This window comes from Pogona vitticeps, chromosome 3 (assembly GCF_051106095.1).
Source record: "Pogona vitticeps strain Pit_001003342236 chromosome 3, PviZW2.1, whole genome shotgun sequence".
Classification (NCBI taxonomy): Eukaryota; Metazoa; Chordata; class Lepidosauria; order Squamata; family Agamidae; genus Pogona; species Pogona vitticeps.
Genome location: NC_135785.1, coordinates 98,397,119 through 98,417,118, shown reverse-complemented (window position 1 = coordinate 98,417,118; position 20,000 = coordinate 98,397,119). Strand labels below are relative to the sequence as shown.

At 41.6% G+C, this 20,000-nt stretch overlaps 1 protein-coding gene across 1 annotated transcript in view; it reads right to left on the bottom strand.

Moving 5' to 3' along the window:
• Positions 1-823: 823 nt before the first annotated feature.
• TMEM26 (transmembrane protein 26) overlaps positions 824-20,000 on the bottom strand; it is a 33,014-nt gene continuing 13,837 nt past the window's right edge. Inside the window, exons 3-6 of the mRNA XM_020814711.3 lie at positions 10,463-10,561; positions 7,708-7,928; positions 4,897-4,973; positions 824-2,160 (exon numbers count right to left, since the gene is read on the bottom strand). Of these exons, the coding sequence (XP_020670370.3) occupies positions 1,748-2,160; positions 4,897-4,973; positions 7,708-7,928; positions 10,463-10,561 (810 nt within the window). The 3' untranslated portion in view covers positions 824-1,747. The remainder of the gene's footprint in view (positions 2,161-4,896; positions 4,974-7,707; positions 7,929-10,462; positions 10,562-20,000) is intronic.

The following is a 20,000-nucleotide window of genomic DNA, read 5'->3' as shown; positions in this document are numbered from 1 at the left end:
CAGTGGTCTAGATAATTGCCCCTTTACTCTCAGAAGTTTCTTATTCCTGATTTATAAACTGATCAGTCATAATAGCCTAGAAAAGGCAGGGAGACAATACTGATCAACAGACAATACTTCATAATAGCCAAATCAATAGTTTTAACTGGTGGATGCTTTCCTCAGCATGCAGTACGGCCTGTCTGGTTTCAAAAGTCCATGATGTTCAGGAACTAAGGCTGGTCTTCAGGTGCCCTGACCAGCCAACTATTGATTTGGCTTTGATTTGGCTGAAATTGGCTGTTCCTGGTGGTTTAAATAAATTTTTTATCTCAACTCTGATGGAGGCTGGCCATGCTTTTGTTGCCCCCCTGATTTTCTCTAGCCAAACAGAAACTCTTTGAGTTTCAAATGAAGGCAGAAAGGAAGAAAGGAAGGGGGGGGGAACCAGATTGCTGGCCACCTTTTGTTTAAAAAGATGGTTCATAAATTCCAAACCACTGGCTCTTGCAGACTACAGCTATCTCCATCTAAGAAGTTGCGCCTGGCCCCCAACAGCAGCCATGAAACTTTTGGGACTTTAATATAAGCATATTATTTTGGAGCTACTCACGAGAACTTGGTGCAGAGCCTGAGGAAGGTGAATGATCATAGAAACCTCACCCCGTTTTTTTCTTTTCTTTTTTTAATGGTCCAATAAAGGTGTCACCTATTCCTACGGAAGATTTAGTTGTCTTCCTTGCAAATATTTTCCTTCATTTAAAAAATTGCAGGCATGCAATCCTTACATTAGTGATTATAAGAGTTTTTTTTCCTTAAAAAAAATAAATCATTCTTATAATCCTTTTCATAATATGACATTTATTTTCAAGACCTGAAAATACATCTGATGAAATGAATGCTGAGAACTTCAGTTTATTGGTCAGATCCAGAGTAAAATTCAAATGATGCTACAGAATTGCAGGTAACTTCAAGGTACCAGGCTTCTGATGCTCAGTTTTTATGTAGATCACCCATCAGGAATAAGAGTACCTCTTACTGATTGCCCAGCAACAGGAACCATCCTAGAAAGAGAGATGCCTTGGTGAGCAGACAACCTCCTACATTGTCCTAGCCTGAAATTTTAAAGGTACAAAGCCTTTTGTATAAAAATCCTTGGACAAAGTGACTCGTGATAAAGTTAAGTACAACATGATGTTTTACTTAATATCAAACAAGATATGTCATGTTTGATAATGTCTGTAAAGAAAGAGTTTCAGAATCTTTTGAAATTCCTCCATGGGCTAAACAATATCATTTTCTATTGGCAGGGAGAGAGATCATTGTAAGCCAGTTGTCCTCCCATCTACTGGGTGCAGAATAGTTCTATGTCTGATAGGCAGAAAGAATGCATTTCTTTTACATTCTTCTCCAAAGAGGTCATTTGCTAGGATCAGTCTGAATTTCAGGTAAATATTCTGCTAGTACAATGACCAATCAATAACCAAGTCCACTAAAGCATCACATTTTCCAAAAATTCTATAAAAGTACTTCTGCTAATCCCATAGGACGAATACACTATGGATTTACTGTCAGCCACCTAAATCAGAAGGACTGAATTGTTTCCCATTCAGGGCAGACCGTTGTGCTTCAGCATCTCCTCCTGGTTGCTAGAATCAAAAGTTCAATTCATCATGGACAGGAAACTGAATGGGCCGTTTGATAATGCCAGTCCCTTCTAAAGTGGCTGAGAGAGAGAACAACACAAAGTCTTGAATCAAAGAAAAGCTCACAGGTGCTCATTGGTGACTGAATTCCCCAGAGCAATGGTTGCACAATCCATTTCATCCATATCGCAGCTGCTGGGTGGAAGGCTGAGATTGTTAGGTTCACACGGGCAACAGCCGACTCCTCCTTTCCGGCTGCTTGACTGATACCGCAGGGAGGCATGGAAGTCGAATGATAACACAACAAGGCGGTATAACTGTAGCATCACAACTAAGATATTCTTAGCCGTGAAAAACACCAGCATCTGGGTAATGATGTTAAAATAGCTCATCAGGATCAAGCGCACAACAAGAAAAGGACCATCTTGTATGAACAAGCTGATGCCAATGTTCCATAGGTCGGCGCTGTGTCTGCAGAGAAGCAAACGGAAGACTTTCTTGGAGGAGATGGAAGGACTGCATTCAAGGTGTTGCACTATTCAAAAAAAGAGAACATTCTTATTAATTACATTCATGCCGTGGACCAAGTAAAATGGAGCCTTTATAAAACGGCATACGTAACACTCAGAGGAAAGAACAATTAAGGGTACAGTTACACAGGGAGTCTGCTTGGGGTTGAGTCTCAGTTTTGCATACCATGCTCTGGCAGTTTCTGCTCCTGAGGTTGCTGTTGTGATTCAGATGGAAATGTGGGTGGCAAGAGTCCATATTGCATCTCAAATCGATACAATTCTCACACGGATCACAGCCTCCCCTCCCCTTTCATCCTCCTCTGGCCTTATCAATACCCTCTTCCTTGCCCCTTCCCCTCTTTTCCATTCCCCAGCTGTGAGTGAAGCAGCATCCAAGTCCAGCAATCATCTTCCTACCTCTTTTGTTTTGGCAATTCAGCTCTTCTCCACAACTCCCTCCTCCCGCCCGCACTCCTTTAAAACAGCTTCTACTTGAATTTGTTTCAGGTTGAGCAACAAATGTGAAGTGGTGACAGGGAAGGTGGGGGAGGAAGAGAGGCAGGAGCCTTCACACACACCCCTTTTCTGGCTGGCTTTCATTCAGTGTGCCTGATTTATGTATTTTAAGAAAATACACCACATCAGAAATGAGAGAGAGGCTCCACCTCCAAAAGGACTGATATATGAAATCACACAATACCAACAAAATGGGAATCAAAGGCATATGGAGATGTTACCAAAAAGCCCAACACTGACTGAGGAAAAAGTACTGCATACTGATAAAGAAAGACTGAATTTACTCACAATAAGGTGTTATGTTATGTAGACAAGATTACTTGTCGGAGCATCTTTCCTTAATGTCATCTGCCCCACCCACAAGATCATCCCAGTAGAGACTCCTCCGGGTGGCCACACCGAGAGAATAAATCCTCATAAATCCTCAACAAGAGGTAGGGCCTTTTTTGTGGTGGCTCCAACTTTGTGGAACCAACTTCCAGAGGAGCTGCATCTAACCCCCTCCCTGTTGACATGTAGGAAGCAATTAAAGACATTGGTTTTCAGGGAGGCTTTCTACACTGACCCCAGTTGACCACCTTTCTCATCCCCCCCCCACCTCCTGCTTTTCTCTGTTCGCTCTGGGTCTATATGGTTATTCTGTGCCATTTGTTTTTAGGGTTACCGCTGTTGGTTTTAATGTTTTTATCTTTTATTTTGTTCTCTATTTGTATGTGTTGCTACCGCCCAGACTAGTACCTTGGCACTAATGGGTGCAGGATACAAATTGAATTAATTAATTAAAATAAAACAAAACAAATTCCCTCAAAGGTGTGCACCCGCATGTGACTCTGCCCCCCCTCCGCACAAGGCTCCTCCTCCTCTGTGCATCGACAGCTATAATTTTCAGTCCCTTTGGCTTCGGTCACAATGGAACCCCACAAAAGGGGAAGAAGCACATGCACATGTGGGGCAAAGTTGTGTACATGGGGGACAGAGCGCCACCCAGTGGGGTTGAAAATTAGAGGGAAGGTTGCAGGTAGATGATGAAAAATACTTTGAAATTAACAGTGAGAACTGCAGCAGAAACAGCAGTACAGTTTCAATACAGTCACAGTCACACCCCGAGATCTTTTTCGAGCAGGCTACATTTGTGTCTTAAGTGTTTTGTGGACAGCTCTGTGTGCTATGCCTTTCCAATCCCCCTCCTTAACTGATATCTGAAGGGCAACATGAAAATCCTCTATTTGCCGTAGAATTTCCTTTTCTTTGTGGTGCCACAAATGGGAAACATGAAGTAAGCTGCTAACCTTGTACAGATGTATTCCCCAACATTTCTTTCACCTATCCATGGCAGCGGGCACCACCTCAGAATGCACAATGTTAGAAAAGCAGGAGAGCTTAAGGCCTTCTGCTGCCTGAAGTAAATGACACAATCATGCATCCTCTTCCGTTCATTTAGAAAACCCAACTGGACTGACAGTCAAATCTATTACACTTGAGGTAGCAGGCTGATTTTGAATACCTCCCAGAAGATTCTGTGGCATACACGGCCTTGCCTTCCAACCGAAGTGAACAGGTGGAGAGTTCATGAGGAACAGCCAGGATGCTGCCACTGTCAGTCTCTACATCTGAAGCTTAAGACCGTTGTTTCACTCTGTCCGACGGCAGGGCCAGCACTGCAACAGAGCTATCACCACTTCTCAATTTTCATTTCAGCCAGGGATGCTCAAGTTTGTTTTGTTTTCACTTTAGGAGGCATACTGTACCTGACAATGGAGACCATCTGACGTTCATGACGGCAAATGGCAATGCTAGGCAAAGCAGGTTGAATTGATATTGGCAAGTATTGGATGCAAACTTCTCAAAATTCAGATGACAAAAAAAATGCTCAGGTTCCCAAAGTCACACTCAGTCACTGGATAAACTTCCTCCAAGGACTGGACCCAACACACTTTATGAGTTACACAAGTTGCTTCTACAATTAGGTGGCTCTCTCACACATGGCACAATAAAGGGTGGCAACTACTTTGTTATTTAATTTGCTATTTAAAAAAAACATTACTGAGAGAGCAAGAGACAACTTTGTACAAGTTCAGGATTCTTTTTTAACGATTCCTTCATATGGCACTGGCCCAGGTTCAGTTCTAAGATCTAAAATTAAGACCCCCAACAAAAAACCCAAAACTTACTCTTAAGAAAGAAGGAGCAGGAGAGTGGGCAAGGTTTGCTCTAATAATACATTTTGATTTGGCCCTACTAACCTGCAAGATTCAGAGGAAATTGCAACATACTCCAGGTCCACACTCCTAGAATTGCATAGACAAGAGCATGTTTCTTCCTGAAACAAAGAAGATGCAACATCTATTTATTATGAAAACTCTCCCAGACCCATTGGAATGCCATCATATTAAATAAAAGGGTAAAATTCAGCCAGTGTGACCTGATTTCAACCTAATAATGAGAATAAACTATCTTGGGCTGGACTGAGATGTCCAGTTTAAACTTTAAAAGTTGACAAAAGTTCTCTGTGTGTCTGCCAAACTCTTGTACAAAATCGGGGGCTATGTCACTGGCATTTTGTAGCTAAAATATACTACAGTTGGTGCTTGGACTTTCAAGACAGAGTAAAATCCAGATTCAGTTTTTCAGTCCTTTACTCTCTTCTTTAGCTTTGCTCAATGAACTAGGCTTGCGAGACAATCCAGCTTGGTGCTTCTCCTAAGAACACAACTCAGGGCTAAACAGATCAGGGCTCTGGACCTTTTCCCTTTTCTTTTTGGCAGTATCTTAGCCAGTACTCATTGCTTGCTACTTTAAACAAGAGTAACAAGTTAGCAATGTGTTACTAACGCAATGCTTTTTCATTTTTTAAATTTTTATTATTATTTCTAAAAATATACTTAAAAATAGGAAGATGGCCAAAGATGCCTCAAAATGACCCCCAAACCCGGCTGCCTACCAAAAACCAACCAACCAACAAATAAAAAAACCCCAAGTAAATAGATTTTATGTTGCTTAATAAAAGAAACATTGTTATGACCTTTGTCAGGCAGCTGTTTTACTGGGAACAAAGCATGTTTTACATACATCACAGTCTTAAATTTCCCAGGGAAAGATATAATTATCTTAATGCAGCCTCTTACAATATAATCCTAACCACGTCTATTCAGCATCCCATCCAACTCAATTTGAGGACATTCATTGACGTATGTACAGAATCCAAGTGTTGTATTTAGTAATTCTAGCATGAGGCATTCTGTCAAGATGCATTACTGTTGAGACAGGGAGAAAGACCTCATAGCTTGGAGCTTTCCTTTTTTTAATCAACAGGAAATAATTCCCATTAACAATCATAGAAATCACCATACTGTGCTACAATATTCCCTCATCCCCAGTACTGCTGCATGCAGCCATTGATAGATGCCAATGACTGAATTGTTAATTAACTCAGCTGTGATAACAAACATAGTTATTTATATGCCGTTAAGCCAAAACCAGGAAGCTTTTGAAGGCACTCTTGTGAAATCGTGGTCCCTGTTCTGCCAGCCTAACTCTTAATGCCATCTGAGTTCATGCTGGGTTCTGGCGTTGTTTTAAGCTATGTTTGAGGTTTTATTTTTAGCATTGTTTTAATGTAAACCACCCACAACAGTGCTGTACACTAATGGGGCCGTATACAAGTACCAGAAACTGACTACCTAACTAATAGTGACCCTAACAGGGATTTCAATATAAGTCAGATATTTTAGGAGCAATTTCATAGTTCCATCCCCTCAGTAAGTTTCCATGGCTGAACTGGGATTCAAACCTAAGTCACCTCAGCCCTAGTCCACCACTCTATCTACTATACCATACTGGCTACCTCTACAGCTACCGCAGATAAAGGGATGGGTAGGTGGGTGGGTAGGTAGATTGGTAGACAGGCAGGCAGGCAAATTCAACTTCTCCTTTGTCAAATGCATGTGTCTGGCAAAGTTAGTACAACCTCTGAAACAGAACAAAATAAGTTTTGTAGGTCCCAGACCACCTGAGGCAGGTGTGGGAAGTCGTCTTTCTGTTGACAGCCATGTTCCTGTGGGTATAATGTCAGATATTAAATGTCAGTAATAGATGGGATCAAAGAAACTAAGGGTTTTGGCCAGGCTCAAACATCAGCAGGGCTGTTCCCATTTCTGTCTCTCTGCTGCCCTTTTCGCCTCAGTTTTCCCTTTTCCTTCTCTCTGCCCAACAGGCAGCCATGGCAGGAAGAGATTGCTCTTCCAATCAAGCTAGCTGAATTATTGCAGAAGGCTTTCAAAATTAAGCTAAGGGCTACAGATTTTCCAGCCTTGTCTAAACCGTATTCGGAGTAAATCTAATTGAAACCAATGGAACAATATAGTTAAAGTTAACATCAAAGTGCCACTGCTTCCTATCAGGAATGTCTACGTTGTTTTATTGTAATGTGCTAAACTTCATGGGTTTCATTTTCAAAATTCCACGAACCACTGTATTATTTGTTTGTTTGTTTGTTTTGCTTATTTATTTGTTTCTCTGCCATTTCTCTCCCAAAAGGACCCAAGGTGGCTTACATCACTTAAATATTATTTAAAAGCTAAAACATTAAGTATACAAATATTTTAAAAGAATTAAACAGGTACTATATTAAAATGGTAACGAAGGTCAATATTAAAACACATTTAAAACAACAGAGCACCACAGTCCATTTAAAACTCATCTCAGACCACCAGTCATTAAGGAAAAGCCTGCCTGAGGAGAATGACAAACTGTGGCTAATTCATGAGTCCTCACTTCAATTCCTGATCACATACCAAGCTACCCGATTGCCATCCAATGAAGGAATTCAAGTGGAGACTCATTAATCAGTGGCATTTTGCTGCTGTTAGTTCTACCTTTTCCCTTCAAACAGTGTAACTACACAAGATGATTTTGTCTACTGTCCTATTTGGGCAAACATGATCTCTTTCCACTCAGCCAGGTAGCTTAGGGTACTTCTGGGTGTTTCAAGTCACTTTCTTCAGAGACTGGCACACCTGAGGCCTCTACAAAGCCTGGAGTTCTAGGTTACCTACCTTACATTCCCTATTTCCAAAGTCTCACTGGTGAATTCAAGTATATCAGCTGCAGTGCCCACAAACATAAGAAGCAGCTGTGACAACTGGTCCCGGGTAATTTCACCACCAATGGGAAGGAGCCATCTCCCAATGATAAGAAGCAGGAGAAAGGTCTGATGAAGGCCAAGGGTCCAGATCGGTTGACATACTGAAGAGAGGGTGTTGACAAGGTCTCTGGCCTGTAGGAAAGAGGCATTTCTTTTTTAAAAAAGGCAAGCATCACTACAAGTACTCTGAGGAAAACGGAAAAGAAAAATTACAGAAGGCAGGCTAGAAGATTTGTTTTATACTTTAAAAAACCCAGTGGTCGAGATGTGTCCAAACATGTCTCTCCACAAGATACCAAAGAGGAACTGGTGGAACTACTGCCACTTGATGCAAGTTTGTATGACTGCTCAGTCCAGACTAAGGGCCTGTCCACATTGGTGGTTTTGTGGGGTGGGGGTGGGGGGATCGAGCTGCCAAGGATCTGCTGAGGTCAGGGGGAGGAGTGATGAGCTATTTGACATGCTCCTCCCATCCCAACAGCAAAGACACCTTGTAGCCCAATCAGTTGTCAGTTAAGCACTTCTCCAATCATCTGTGGAGGGGCAGGGGAAACTAATTTTTGCAGGGGAAACTATTTTTTTATGTCGCCCCTCTCTCCTTCTGTTGATGCCATTCTGCTTCCCCCCCCTTCTGTCCTCCCTGCTTCCCTTCCCTCATTCTCTACCCTTACCAATTTCTCCCTCCTCCCTTGGAATCTGCAGCCACAATGGCAGAGGCAGCTGGAGGCTGCTATCTCCAAGTATGCTGCCTTGCCACTGGGCCAGAAAGATGGATGACAGCTCTTAAAAGGGAAGGATGGGTCATTTTAAATAGAAACACTTGTAAATGAGGTCTTTTTTCTGATCCAAACACCATCAGTCCTTATAGCACAGTATTATTTGCTTTCCTTGGGGATGGCTCACAGACCATAGTCTTTCCCCAGCATGCTAACATGCCAAGGAAAGATTAGAACCCAGGTCTTGTGAGTCTTAGTCTGACACTCTACCCATTATACCACACTGGCTCTCATTACCATAATTACTCATTATTAAAAGTGTGAAACATTGTCAGCACATTACCTTTTTAGTTACACTTACATTATTGTACAGAATCCTATTAGTTATACCTGCCAGTATATTTCCATCAGTATAACTATCAGTGGTGAATTGCCACTTACTAAGAAGTTAGCATGAGATTTTAGCACTTGTCACACAAGAGCTGAATAATTATGTCACAGAATTCAATTCAGTATTTTTAATGTATTATTTTCTTAAAATAGAAATAGAAAAAATGGCCTTTCATAATGCTCCCTGCAACGGTGTTTGGAGTGTAATGAGTAAATACCTGGAAAAGTAACAATGATACAACCAAATGCACCTGCATTTCCAGTCAGCTTAATAAATGCATTATCCTGCACCTGTGATTGAATATACAATATTCTGGTTTGTGCCCATTGAAGTGGATGGCTTTGTATCTTATTCTCATAATAAATAACATAGTATGTATAAAAATATTATGGATTCCTACTTTGGCCCTCTATGGGTCCAAGGACAGGTGGGGGGAAGATACAGACGGAAAGTGATGTGATAATTTGCTAAGGTGGGCCCAAGCAGGGGCTGTGGAAGTTGCTGGGAGGTTTCAGCAACTCCTACAGCCAATCAGGCACCATTTTAACAGAGAGGCAGGAACAGGGTTGGGCCTTTGAACCAGTTAAAAATCTGGCAGCTGGGCTGGGAGGAAAAAGAACACCTGCCAGCCAATGAATGCAACTTTGTGAATGCAATTTTGCCCCGGGATACAGTAAATGTATTTGAAAGCTGTAGCTAACAAAATTGCTGTGAAATTGTTTAAAGATGTTAATCTCACTTGTTTCATCCATGCCTATGATGACAAAGAACTACAATTTCTTCCTCCTAGCCCCACGATAGATCCCGTTTGACAGGAACAATTTTTGTGTGCAGATTAAGCAAAAATGAGAACTGCATGAAACTACCTTGGCTTCTGCTTTACCACAAAGACTTTAAAGGAGCAGAAGCAGCAGGTGGGTTGGTTTTTTTTGTCTTTTGAAAGAATCAGTGGATCATCCTGTGCTTGCTGTGGGTGTCTGTCTGTTCTACTTCTCAAAGGAACTGGGCACTATTTTTAGACAGAGACTTTGTGCAAATTATGGCCAGTTTGATGAGGGGGAGGGAAAGGTTGTGTTTCTTATCTTGCATGTCCCTGGAGGCAAGAAGTCTTGGGGGGGCTTGAACATTCCTTATTAAGGTGCCGTGTAGGGACAGCATGAATAGATGAAAATGAGAAATTTAGTGAATATTCTCCCTTTGTGTAGTGGAGATGGCAGGACAGTGCTCTGGAACTGGATAAATAACAAAAGTTATTGTACAATAACTGTAGAGGAAGCAAATTGACAGGGTAAGAAGACCCTTTAATTGCCAGATATCAGCCTAGAAATCCTGGAGGAAGCTTGCATTTGAATCATTTGAAATCAGAGACATGGCATGGTTGTTACAATGGACTCTGTCCTCTTCACCTGTATATACTGGTTTGGTTTGAATGTTCTGCTACGCCAACAGAGCATAATGAATTAAACTGATTATAGACATTTCCATTTCAAGGGTTAAGGAAAGCCTGTCATTTCCTGAGATAGGATCTCAGAAAGAAGAGCAGGGGGGGAACCTCTCACCGTGTTTATTATGTGGTTGTTTGTGATCTCATGTCCAAAGTTCAGTGTGTCTTTTCCGCTGATGTTCTGCAACAGCTCTTCGGTTTTGTTAGAGCAAAACTGCAATGAAGATACAATTCAGGGGAAAAAAAGGAAACAGCCTGTGATTCTATGGGTGGTGGTAACATTTCATCAGATCACACAAGAATCACACTCTTGTTCTATTTCCTTCTCAGCTAACCATGCGCAATTAACAGTGGTCCTGCCTGTAGATGCACAGCCCAGGATGTACCCAACCCATCCCTTTTCCGGATGAGCATCTTGGAGGATACAGACATCAAGCCTTTGCTTGTGGTTGGCATCTGGCTTTGAGTGAAGCAACAAATGGGAAACTATCTGGCCTCTTATAAATACTGGGAAAGTCCACGTGGTGATTTGGATTCACAGCAAAGCACCGGGGGCAAGTGGGGTGATACCTCACTTCAGCATCAGTGTGACAGATCAAGGTGCCTATTAGAGATGGGCATTTCTCACGGCCTGGTGCTTTGGTGTGGTTTGGTGGACTAGGTCCACAGGTGTTTTGCAGGCACTCCAAATTCTGCACCTTGCCTCCTCCCTCGGGCTTCCCTGCCCCACCTCCTCCTCTGAGTGAGTGTCTGCAGAAGGAGACAAGGCATGGAATCTGGGCTACCCATACAATACCTGTGGGCCTGATCCGCCGAACCACACCGAAGTGCAGTGTTCGTGCCCATCTCTAGTGCCTGTGTTCTCCTGTTGCTAAGCTCAGAATCTGTGTGGATTGATATGAGAGAGAGAGAGAGAAGTTTGAAAACAGAATCAGCAGGAGGTAATAGCTGGCACACGCACACACCCATTCTAGCCTCCATTGGCTGCTTTGCCATCCATCCCACTAACCATAATGAGCAGCAGCCACCGTTGTAACCAGGGAAGAATGAAAGTGCCAGCCTCAGTTTCCCCCATATTCTAACTTTAAAATCTTTTCACCCATTATCTAAGGTCAGGATCCTGTGAGAGGCAAATTGCTCATACCTTGGTCATAACATTAGTGGTTTGACTTTTCTTTTATGCTTCTGCAAGGAAGTATCGAGGATGGCCTTGCAGAAGCAGAAGCTAGTTATTCAGGATGGGCTTCTCTTTTTTAGTAGAAGAGTAAAGTTCACACAAAAGGGGGGGGGTCTAAATTACTGCACTGGGACTCTGCTGACACCCAACAGGGTCCTGGTCTTTATTTTCTCATATTTTTATTGCCTCCCTCCTATCTTTCCACCCTAAATATAAAGAAATCTGTAAATTTGAGTGAATCTAAATCAAACTGAAACAAACACATACACACACTCCAATTTTCTGTAGAAAAATTCAAACCAGCAATTCTTAGTATAGGAACAATTGTGTCAAGTCATTCTGACATTGTAACCCTTTCCAGGATTTTCTAGGTTGCGAGTACTCCGAAGAGCTTTGCTGTTCCCTTCTTCCATGGCCTTCCTGGGACTGTGCAGTTTGCCCAAGGCCACATAGGCTAGTTCTACTCACAGGAGGCACAGGGGGAAATTGAACTCCCAACCTCTGGCTTTGTGCCCACCAATATAAATCACTGAGCTATCCAGCCAGTATATATGGCTGCCATACAAATGTTAAAAACTAGGAGCCTGTCAGAAAACAAGAGGAAACAACTATAATTCAAAAGTGCAAACACTGGTGGATTTACAAAAATTCAAGCAGAGGCTTTAAGTCTGGGGCCTGGGGAGGCAATTTGTTTTGTCACATTTGAACTTATTTACCTTTCAAGTTATTGCCATTTCAAGTATGAAGACATTTTAAAATGCTGTTCGCTTCGTATCTGGGATCTTAAAGAACCCTTTTAAAGAGTATGACTCCCAGTCAACCCATACTGGCTATGTGATTCAGGAGGTGGTAGCCCCTCAAAATTAATTTTGATTGATTGATTGATATTATTGATATGTCACATTCCTCCCCATAGGGGACCTTAGACAGCTCATCACGGCTATAATTGTACAATAATGGCAAGTTTAAAATACTAAACTATATTAAAAACAAATAAACATTAAACAAGATTAAAAACTATTTGAAAAACATTTTAAAACACCTTAGGAAATGAAATGAAATTCTCACTCCTCCCCATTAACAACTTGTTTCAGGATGGCTGTTTCTTCCCCCACCCATCCCCCACTCCCCAACAATACATGTATAACTCTCAATCCAGATTTTGAGGCAGGTATTGCTAAATCATTCCAAGAAACTCTACCATTTCATAAGAACTGCTAGTGCTAGTAGCCTAGGAGTCAATGTTGGAAATATAAATTTGAGTCAGCAGCCACTATGCAGCTGAGGAAAATGCCACAATGGCTAGGCGTGGCTCTCTTAATATTGCTGGTGAGATGGCATCTTGCTTGCATTCCTTTTGTTTCCAAAACTGTCCTTAATGTTTGCCATTTTTAGGCACTTTAGGTTTCCTGCAAGAAAACGATGTCCAGAGAGTAGTCCTGAGAAGTTTTGCTGCCTGAGGCAGAGCAACAAATTGTTCCCTTCCTTGCACAGTTATGGCACATGGTAGCCAAAATGAATCAAGTGATTGTTGCAGGGTTTTGAATCTTGGTTAAATTCCTCTAACAGCACAGCAGAAGTGGAGGGATTTACAGAGCAGAATAGCTTCAAGTTCCAGAGTAGACTATCTGTTTTTCTCATTAACTGGCACTTATAGTCTCAATAACTCGCTCTAAGACATTAATTGGAGACAGATAAAAATTGCTTTATTTACACTTACAGATCTACAGCAAAACTAATAAACACGACTGCTCGCAGCAGCAGGCCTCAGCAGACTCACTACTTCTGAGACTTTTCAGATTACTGAAAGGGAAAAAGAATCCCTTAGCAAAGAGGCGGAGCTCTTCTTGAATTTAGAGGCATGGAAGAAATAATAGGTTATTGCTGGATAGATTGACAGTCACTTCACCACAGTAAGGTCCCTCCCAGTCAAACCTACTAAAGGCAACACATGAGACTGAAAAAATTCCAACAGCAATTTGGGCACCTGAAGCAGAAAATCCCACAAGTATCTGTCTCCACTAATTTGGTAAAAATACCACTATGACAAAGTAATAACTGACAGATTTCTTCCCTTTTCATGTTTTCTAAAACCAGATGATGTGTCTGCTTCACTCTATCTAATAATAGGGCTGGCCATGGCAAGGCAGGAAATACGTTATTTTGGTGAAATACTTTTTAAAAATCACCTATAGACTTACAACACGAACAAGGGGGTAAAAGGGAAAAAACAGGAGGAAAAAGGAGCAAAAATCCAGTGTGGAAGTAAGCAAAAGAATGCAGAAGTATATCTGTAACAACAGTGAGCAAATCTTCAAAACAGATAGTTTTCAAATAGCTGGGTACTTTCCCCCACTAACAAAAGTATAACTGTCTGCATTTTCAGAGAAGCAACATTAAACAGATGGTTTGATTGTAGGACCGTAACTATGTGGAGCAATAGGGGAGATAGATAGCTAACCTCTGAGTCCATCTCTTTGTGGTTTGTCTATGATTCGCCTAAAAAGACTATAAAATCTTAAGTGGAAAACTAAAAGGAATTTTTCCACCTATCTTCATCGTGGTCTCATCTCATTTCAGGCTGATGTTAGACATAATGCCAGAATTTTTGGCCAAATGGTAAGCAAGAGAAAATGTTGTTCTACCTACGCTTCTTGTAAAGGAAAACAGATTGTCTGCAAGGCATCATACTCCTCCGTTTAAATGCGATGTATGTAGATTATGATAGGAAATAAGACAGATGTCGAAAGTAAAGAGACTTCAGCTGCAATCCTGTTCTCACTCACTTGAGCATATGTTCCTTTGAACATATTAGAGATTACTTGCCAGCAGACATGTATAAGATTCTGCTATTAAGCTGAAATGCTTTGGACGCCTACCTGGAGGAAACACCATTGAACACAGGGATACTCGTTACGGATTCAACATGCATAGGATGGCAACGCTGAACTGCTACCAGGATGTCCCCAGTTGAAACTTCACCTCTGCCATAGATTCATCAGATAATCTTAGGGAAGCCACTGTTTATCAACTAAGACAATAGCTCTCTAATTGAGGTAATAATTGAGATGATAAACGCTGACTTATCTTACTGGGCTGTTGTAAACATTACTAATAACATGTACAGCAGTTCAAACATTAAGATGATATCTAGATGCTACGTATTGGGTAACATTATATAACTAAAATCTTCATCATCTTAAACTGCTATTCTAAATTTCAACTAATCGCATCTGCTAATCATTTCTTTCCACAGGGGTAGAAAAACATGAAGGCACAAAGGGACTTGAGTTTAAATTTGTGCATCTGTCCCTCTGTCTAGAACCTGCGAATCCTCAGGCAGCCTCTGAAGAGAAGCACAAATGTAAACATGTTCATACCTCCCCCCCCCCCCAAAAAAGTTAGTGGCATGACACCAGCTTCTTTCATCTATACATGCCAGATGAAATGTTTGAGTTGTGTATGGTCACCTTTCATTCCCCAGATGGAATCTCCATGCGCTCCAAAGGAAAAAGATTTTGGAAGCTTTAGTCTACTCTTAAGCCATGTGGAGGCCAAAGGTCTTGGTGTAGATGGCATCTGTGTGCATAGGTACAGCCCTTCTTGTGGTGAGGTATGACCAAGAACTGTCACCTTGTTCATACATAACTGGGAGTAAGTGGCATTGAATACAGCAAAGTTTACTGATCAAGTAACTTGCACAGAATGTGCAACCGAGTCTCAACAATGCAAAATACTTCTGATGGCGGCGTGTAAGAGCTCTGCTGGATCACACCTAATGTCTATTGTTGCTAGCATTTTGTTCTCCCAGATGGCAATGAGATGCCAACCGGAGACTCCCATGCAGCGGGACTATTTTCTAGCCAGTTTCTTGTACTTATTTCAATAGGACTAGTATCACAAGTCTTTGCCCACTTCGAGGTACTCTCTGACTCCAAAGGCACTTACAGTAAAGGATTCTGGCTTTAACCACAACTTAGTTTGATCTTCCTTGCTCTGATGGAGTTAATGTGCTGAAAAAAGCGCAAAGGCCCTGCTCAATACTTTGTAGCCAAGTTCTTAGGTAAGTCAGGCTCTCGGCATGATCCCATCTGGTGCTGAATACATGAATTTTTAAGCACATCTGAAAGGGACTTGGTGTGGTTTGTCAAAGTTAGAGTCATGCATCTGCTGAGTAGCTTCAAGAAGATTTGCCAAAGTGCCTTCCTCTGCGTAGACCACCTGATGTTCTCCAGATGTTTTGGGGTTCAACTCTCATGGTTCCTGACCAGGGGCCAGCATGGCTGTTCTGGGGATATGTATGTCACCTGTTTTGTCTGAAGGAATATCACATTCTGTGAAACACATAAAGAGTAGTTTTTATGGGACATAGAAAAAAAGTGTGAGGGCCAAACTACACGTGATGTTAGCTTGGGGGGTCATGGCTGATGATTAACAGGATCAGAGTAGTCGTGGAGAGGAAACGTCACAATTTCTTCCCCTGCTGTGCTCCCAGGCAAAAGCCTTCCTCTGAAACTGGTGTTTGCATTGAAAGAAAATCCTCTGTTAGATCCCTGTGTGGGTCCCACTCATGCCATCCCCCTGATGCTCCCCTTCTCTCTACTTGGATTTCACAAGGTGAGAAGGGTCCAATCCTTCGGCACCCTCTCTGCTTTCTCCAACCTCACTTTCTCTAACCTCAGAGGGTGATCACTTTGTCCAGCCTCAGATGGAGAGACCCCCAGGGGAAGGACCACAGGACTGCACTGTAATATAACTATAAATTATATTATTGACATATCTATATCCAGCTACTTATGCATATATCCAAAATAGTGATGGAAATAGAGGTATGCTGGCTGAGGTATTCTGGAAGTTGTAACCCAAAAAAGCAACTCCTCCCATCTCTGCTCCCTTGGACCTACGCTATACCTACTATCTGTATCTGTATCCATGAGTTTGTGAAAATGTGCGCTTTTCTCTTCTTCTGTTTTTGATTGTTAATGTGACAGAATAATTTTAAAATATATAATAATCTACCTTTGAATACACAATGAAATATCTCAAACCACGGTTCTTCTAATAAACCAAACATTTATCCCTCCCCAATAACTGCTGTAACACATTTTTAAAAAAACCTAAGCTCTTATCCATGATTTACCGGAAACAAAATAGTTCCGTGTCTAACGAGAATGATACGGTATTTGTTCTGGCTTCTCTGAGTTTAATGAGATGTCTCCCCCACCGCCCACACCTCATCCAAAACGTTGCAATATCTTGTGCTGCAACAAGCCATTTTCTAACATCTGGCTGTGCTGGTTCCTTTCAGACACTGGCTATCGATATTTTAATGGGCACTAATAAATACTGTACAGAATTCTGGGTTTATAACAACAGATGTAGCATTTCCTGCCCAGTGCTGCATGAATCTTGAGAAAGCCATGTAGAGAAAAGCTAAAGAAACAGAGTCCAAAAATAGCTGCTTTTTTGCACAATGTGTGCTGTTCTATTGTATCCAGTGAAAGGATAATGATCTGTGGACTTTTGAATGGTTCTCTTGACTTATTTTCCATATATATGTTTCAACAGGCACTAATAGTGAGAGTAAGAGTAAGGAATCTGTAGTCTGCCACAATACGGCACTTGTCAGCCCTGACCAGAGGTCCTACTTTCTGGGGTTAATGGGAGTTAGAGCTTAACAACATTTGAAAGGCCATAGGTTCTTTTAATCCTGATCTAAAAACAACACTTGCTCAATGGCTGGCAATATGCAGGTACCAGACAATGCAGAAAGACAGTTCCTATGGAGGAGACAGATGTTATAAACATCCACACTTAGAAGTAGGAGCCCTACAAAGATGCAGGGGGGCGTTGTTAGCTTTTGTGGAACTGATGCCCTATCAAAATCAGTACAGTACCGCTTGTCTGCAGATGTATCTCCATCCCCCATGCTCAACATCTGTAGATAACCAGACATCACAAAAATGCAGGTCATCTCTACTCTCTCCTCACAAGGGAAAAAACTTGTAGAAACTAAGAACTGTAACTTCCTCCTGCTCCCACCATGGAGTGCTTCTCCTAATAGGCAAAAAAACATTCTTAAAAATCTGTGTAGGCTTCCTGTAAAACATGAAATGAACATTAACCAGAGCTTAATTTCTGGTGCTGAAATCTGAATGTTTGGATATTGTCCTATTTTTAATTATCCATTATATCTCACAATATTATAAATCACCCTTACCTTAAGTACTTTTTTATAACTAGAAAGACTGCATATGCACATATGTTAACAAGCATGGGTTACCACTCCATGTTTATTTTATATATTTCTATTTTCCAAGTGTTGCTTGAAGATCTGCACATTTAAAGAGGGCTCAGTTCTACTCTGGGCATTTTTTGGAACAACCTATTTGCCTAGAAGCTGTCTTCTGGACCTGCAAACCTGAGGTCAAACAACACCTTATAGACAACCCATCATTAGAAGATGGAATTCCTTAAATGCAGATAAGAGTTATAGTCACAGCATAAGTTCTCCTCATGCCCTGGAATTTTCAAATTAGCTTGTTTTGTTTTGTGACTAGTCTTGGGAAGTTAAACACAGGCTTTAATAGCAAGACTGATTTCCAGATACAAAACTCTACTTAAATCTTGATTCTGCAATGCTACCATGATTTCAACACTAATGACAAGTTGTCTGGCTCTGGTGTCCAACTCACTTCCTGCGTTAGTCTCCTTAACATTCCCTGGTTCAAGTAGCAATGTCTGGATTCAGCTACCAGTGCCTGTTGTGTACTATTTGCCTCCACACAGCCTCAAAAGTGGGGAGGGGAGGTCATTTGAAAATATGAGCAGGGAGACAGTTGCTGATGCACCCAGCCTGTCTCAAGAGGAGATAGTGGCCCAAATCCTCTTACCTAGTTGTGCTGATGTAGCACAATCAGTATAACTTTCAGAGGCACATTTTGCCAAGTTAAAAAAATCAGTGTAGACATGATCAGTTCCATATTGGTTTGTGTGACTTGGTGTGCAACTGATCATGTCGACACTGGTGATTTCTTAACTTGGAACAATGTGTCTCCAAAAGTTACCTTATTTGTATAGCTACACAAGAGGATTTTGGCTGATCTGTTACATGGAGCTCCCTCTACATGACTGGAAACCTTCATCCTTCAGCATCCCAGACTTGTGGGAAAACTCCACATGGAACAGAATCTTTAGACTTCAGACCATCTATCTCCCCATGGGGAGAGTGAGGAGTGGGGACAGGGCTGGAATCCTTTCCCCGGTCATGCTTTCAAATTAATCCTTTGGAGAATGTCTGGATGCGGCAGGCAGGTATTCCAAAAGCACGGGGTACAGCAGGAAACCATGTGGCAATAGAGGAGGTCAGATAACTGCTGCCCCAGAGCTGGATGCTCCTTCTATCCTTTCATTGTCAAGTCTAGGAATGGTGACACCTGTCAGTTTTGCTTTCTTTTATTTTCCCTTTGTTTTGATTTCAAAGACTTTCCACTGAAATGATGAAAACGTTTTCAAATACAGGTACGTTTTTGTCAGAAACAATTAAAATCTCAGCCATCTCTACTGGCCAAGGTCCATTGACACATCTACAATGAAAAGGGCCATGTCATACTTGCCTGCCATGTAGTTGTTAAAAACAAGTAGGGGGAGAAAAAAAAGAAATCCTAATTCAGCACCAAAAAAACATGATTGAAAGCCAGGTTTTTAAGAGCTGAACACTCACAAACCTGGATAGTTTTGCTTTCTCACACATACCTTTAAAAAAATCTTTCCATCAAACATATGAAAAATAAATGTACATTTTGGAAATATATACTTATAAGATGCACTTTTCAAAAAAAAAAATTCTCCCCCACTTCTACCAAACTTCTACTGAATTCATCAGGAGGCTTTTCAAAAGAAGGATGCTGAGGACAGCGGGGGTTCTTATGTAGATGCAGAAGGCAAAGAGCATAAGCCCAGCTTAGCCAAGGCGACTGAGGGCCAACTGAGTTGTCACAAGGCCTGTTGACGCTGTGCTGAATCTAAACCACTCCCAACTTGGAGATTTTAGAAATTGTTTGAAGGGATTGAAGAGATTTGGACATTTCTCCCTTGCTGTCCTTTTCCCGCCTCTTTCCCCCCCACTTTGGCTCTTGTGCCACCATGAGAGCTTTTCTGCTAACAGAAGCGATTTCTACTCGTTCCAAATCTACTCCTGACAAGGTATCTCTGATTTAGGAATGCACTGTTTCTGCACAGACTTCTAGCTTACATTTGAATAAGCACCACTAAACCCAGTGAAAGTGACTCCTAAGTAAATAACCCTCAGATTGTGCTGTAAATCTTCTCTTTGTGCCTCCTTGGTATTTGGCCCCAAACATTCACATAATGTCACACAATTATGTACTACAATTTGAGTGTGGTACCAAATAGAAAGCGTAAATGAGCCGTGGCAGTGAGCAAGGGAAATGACATTAATGTAATCATAGCTGGC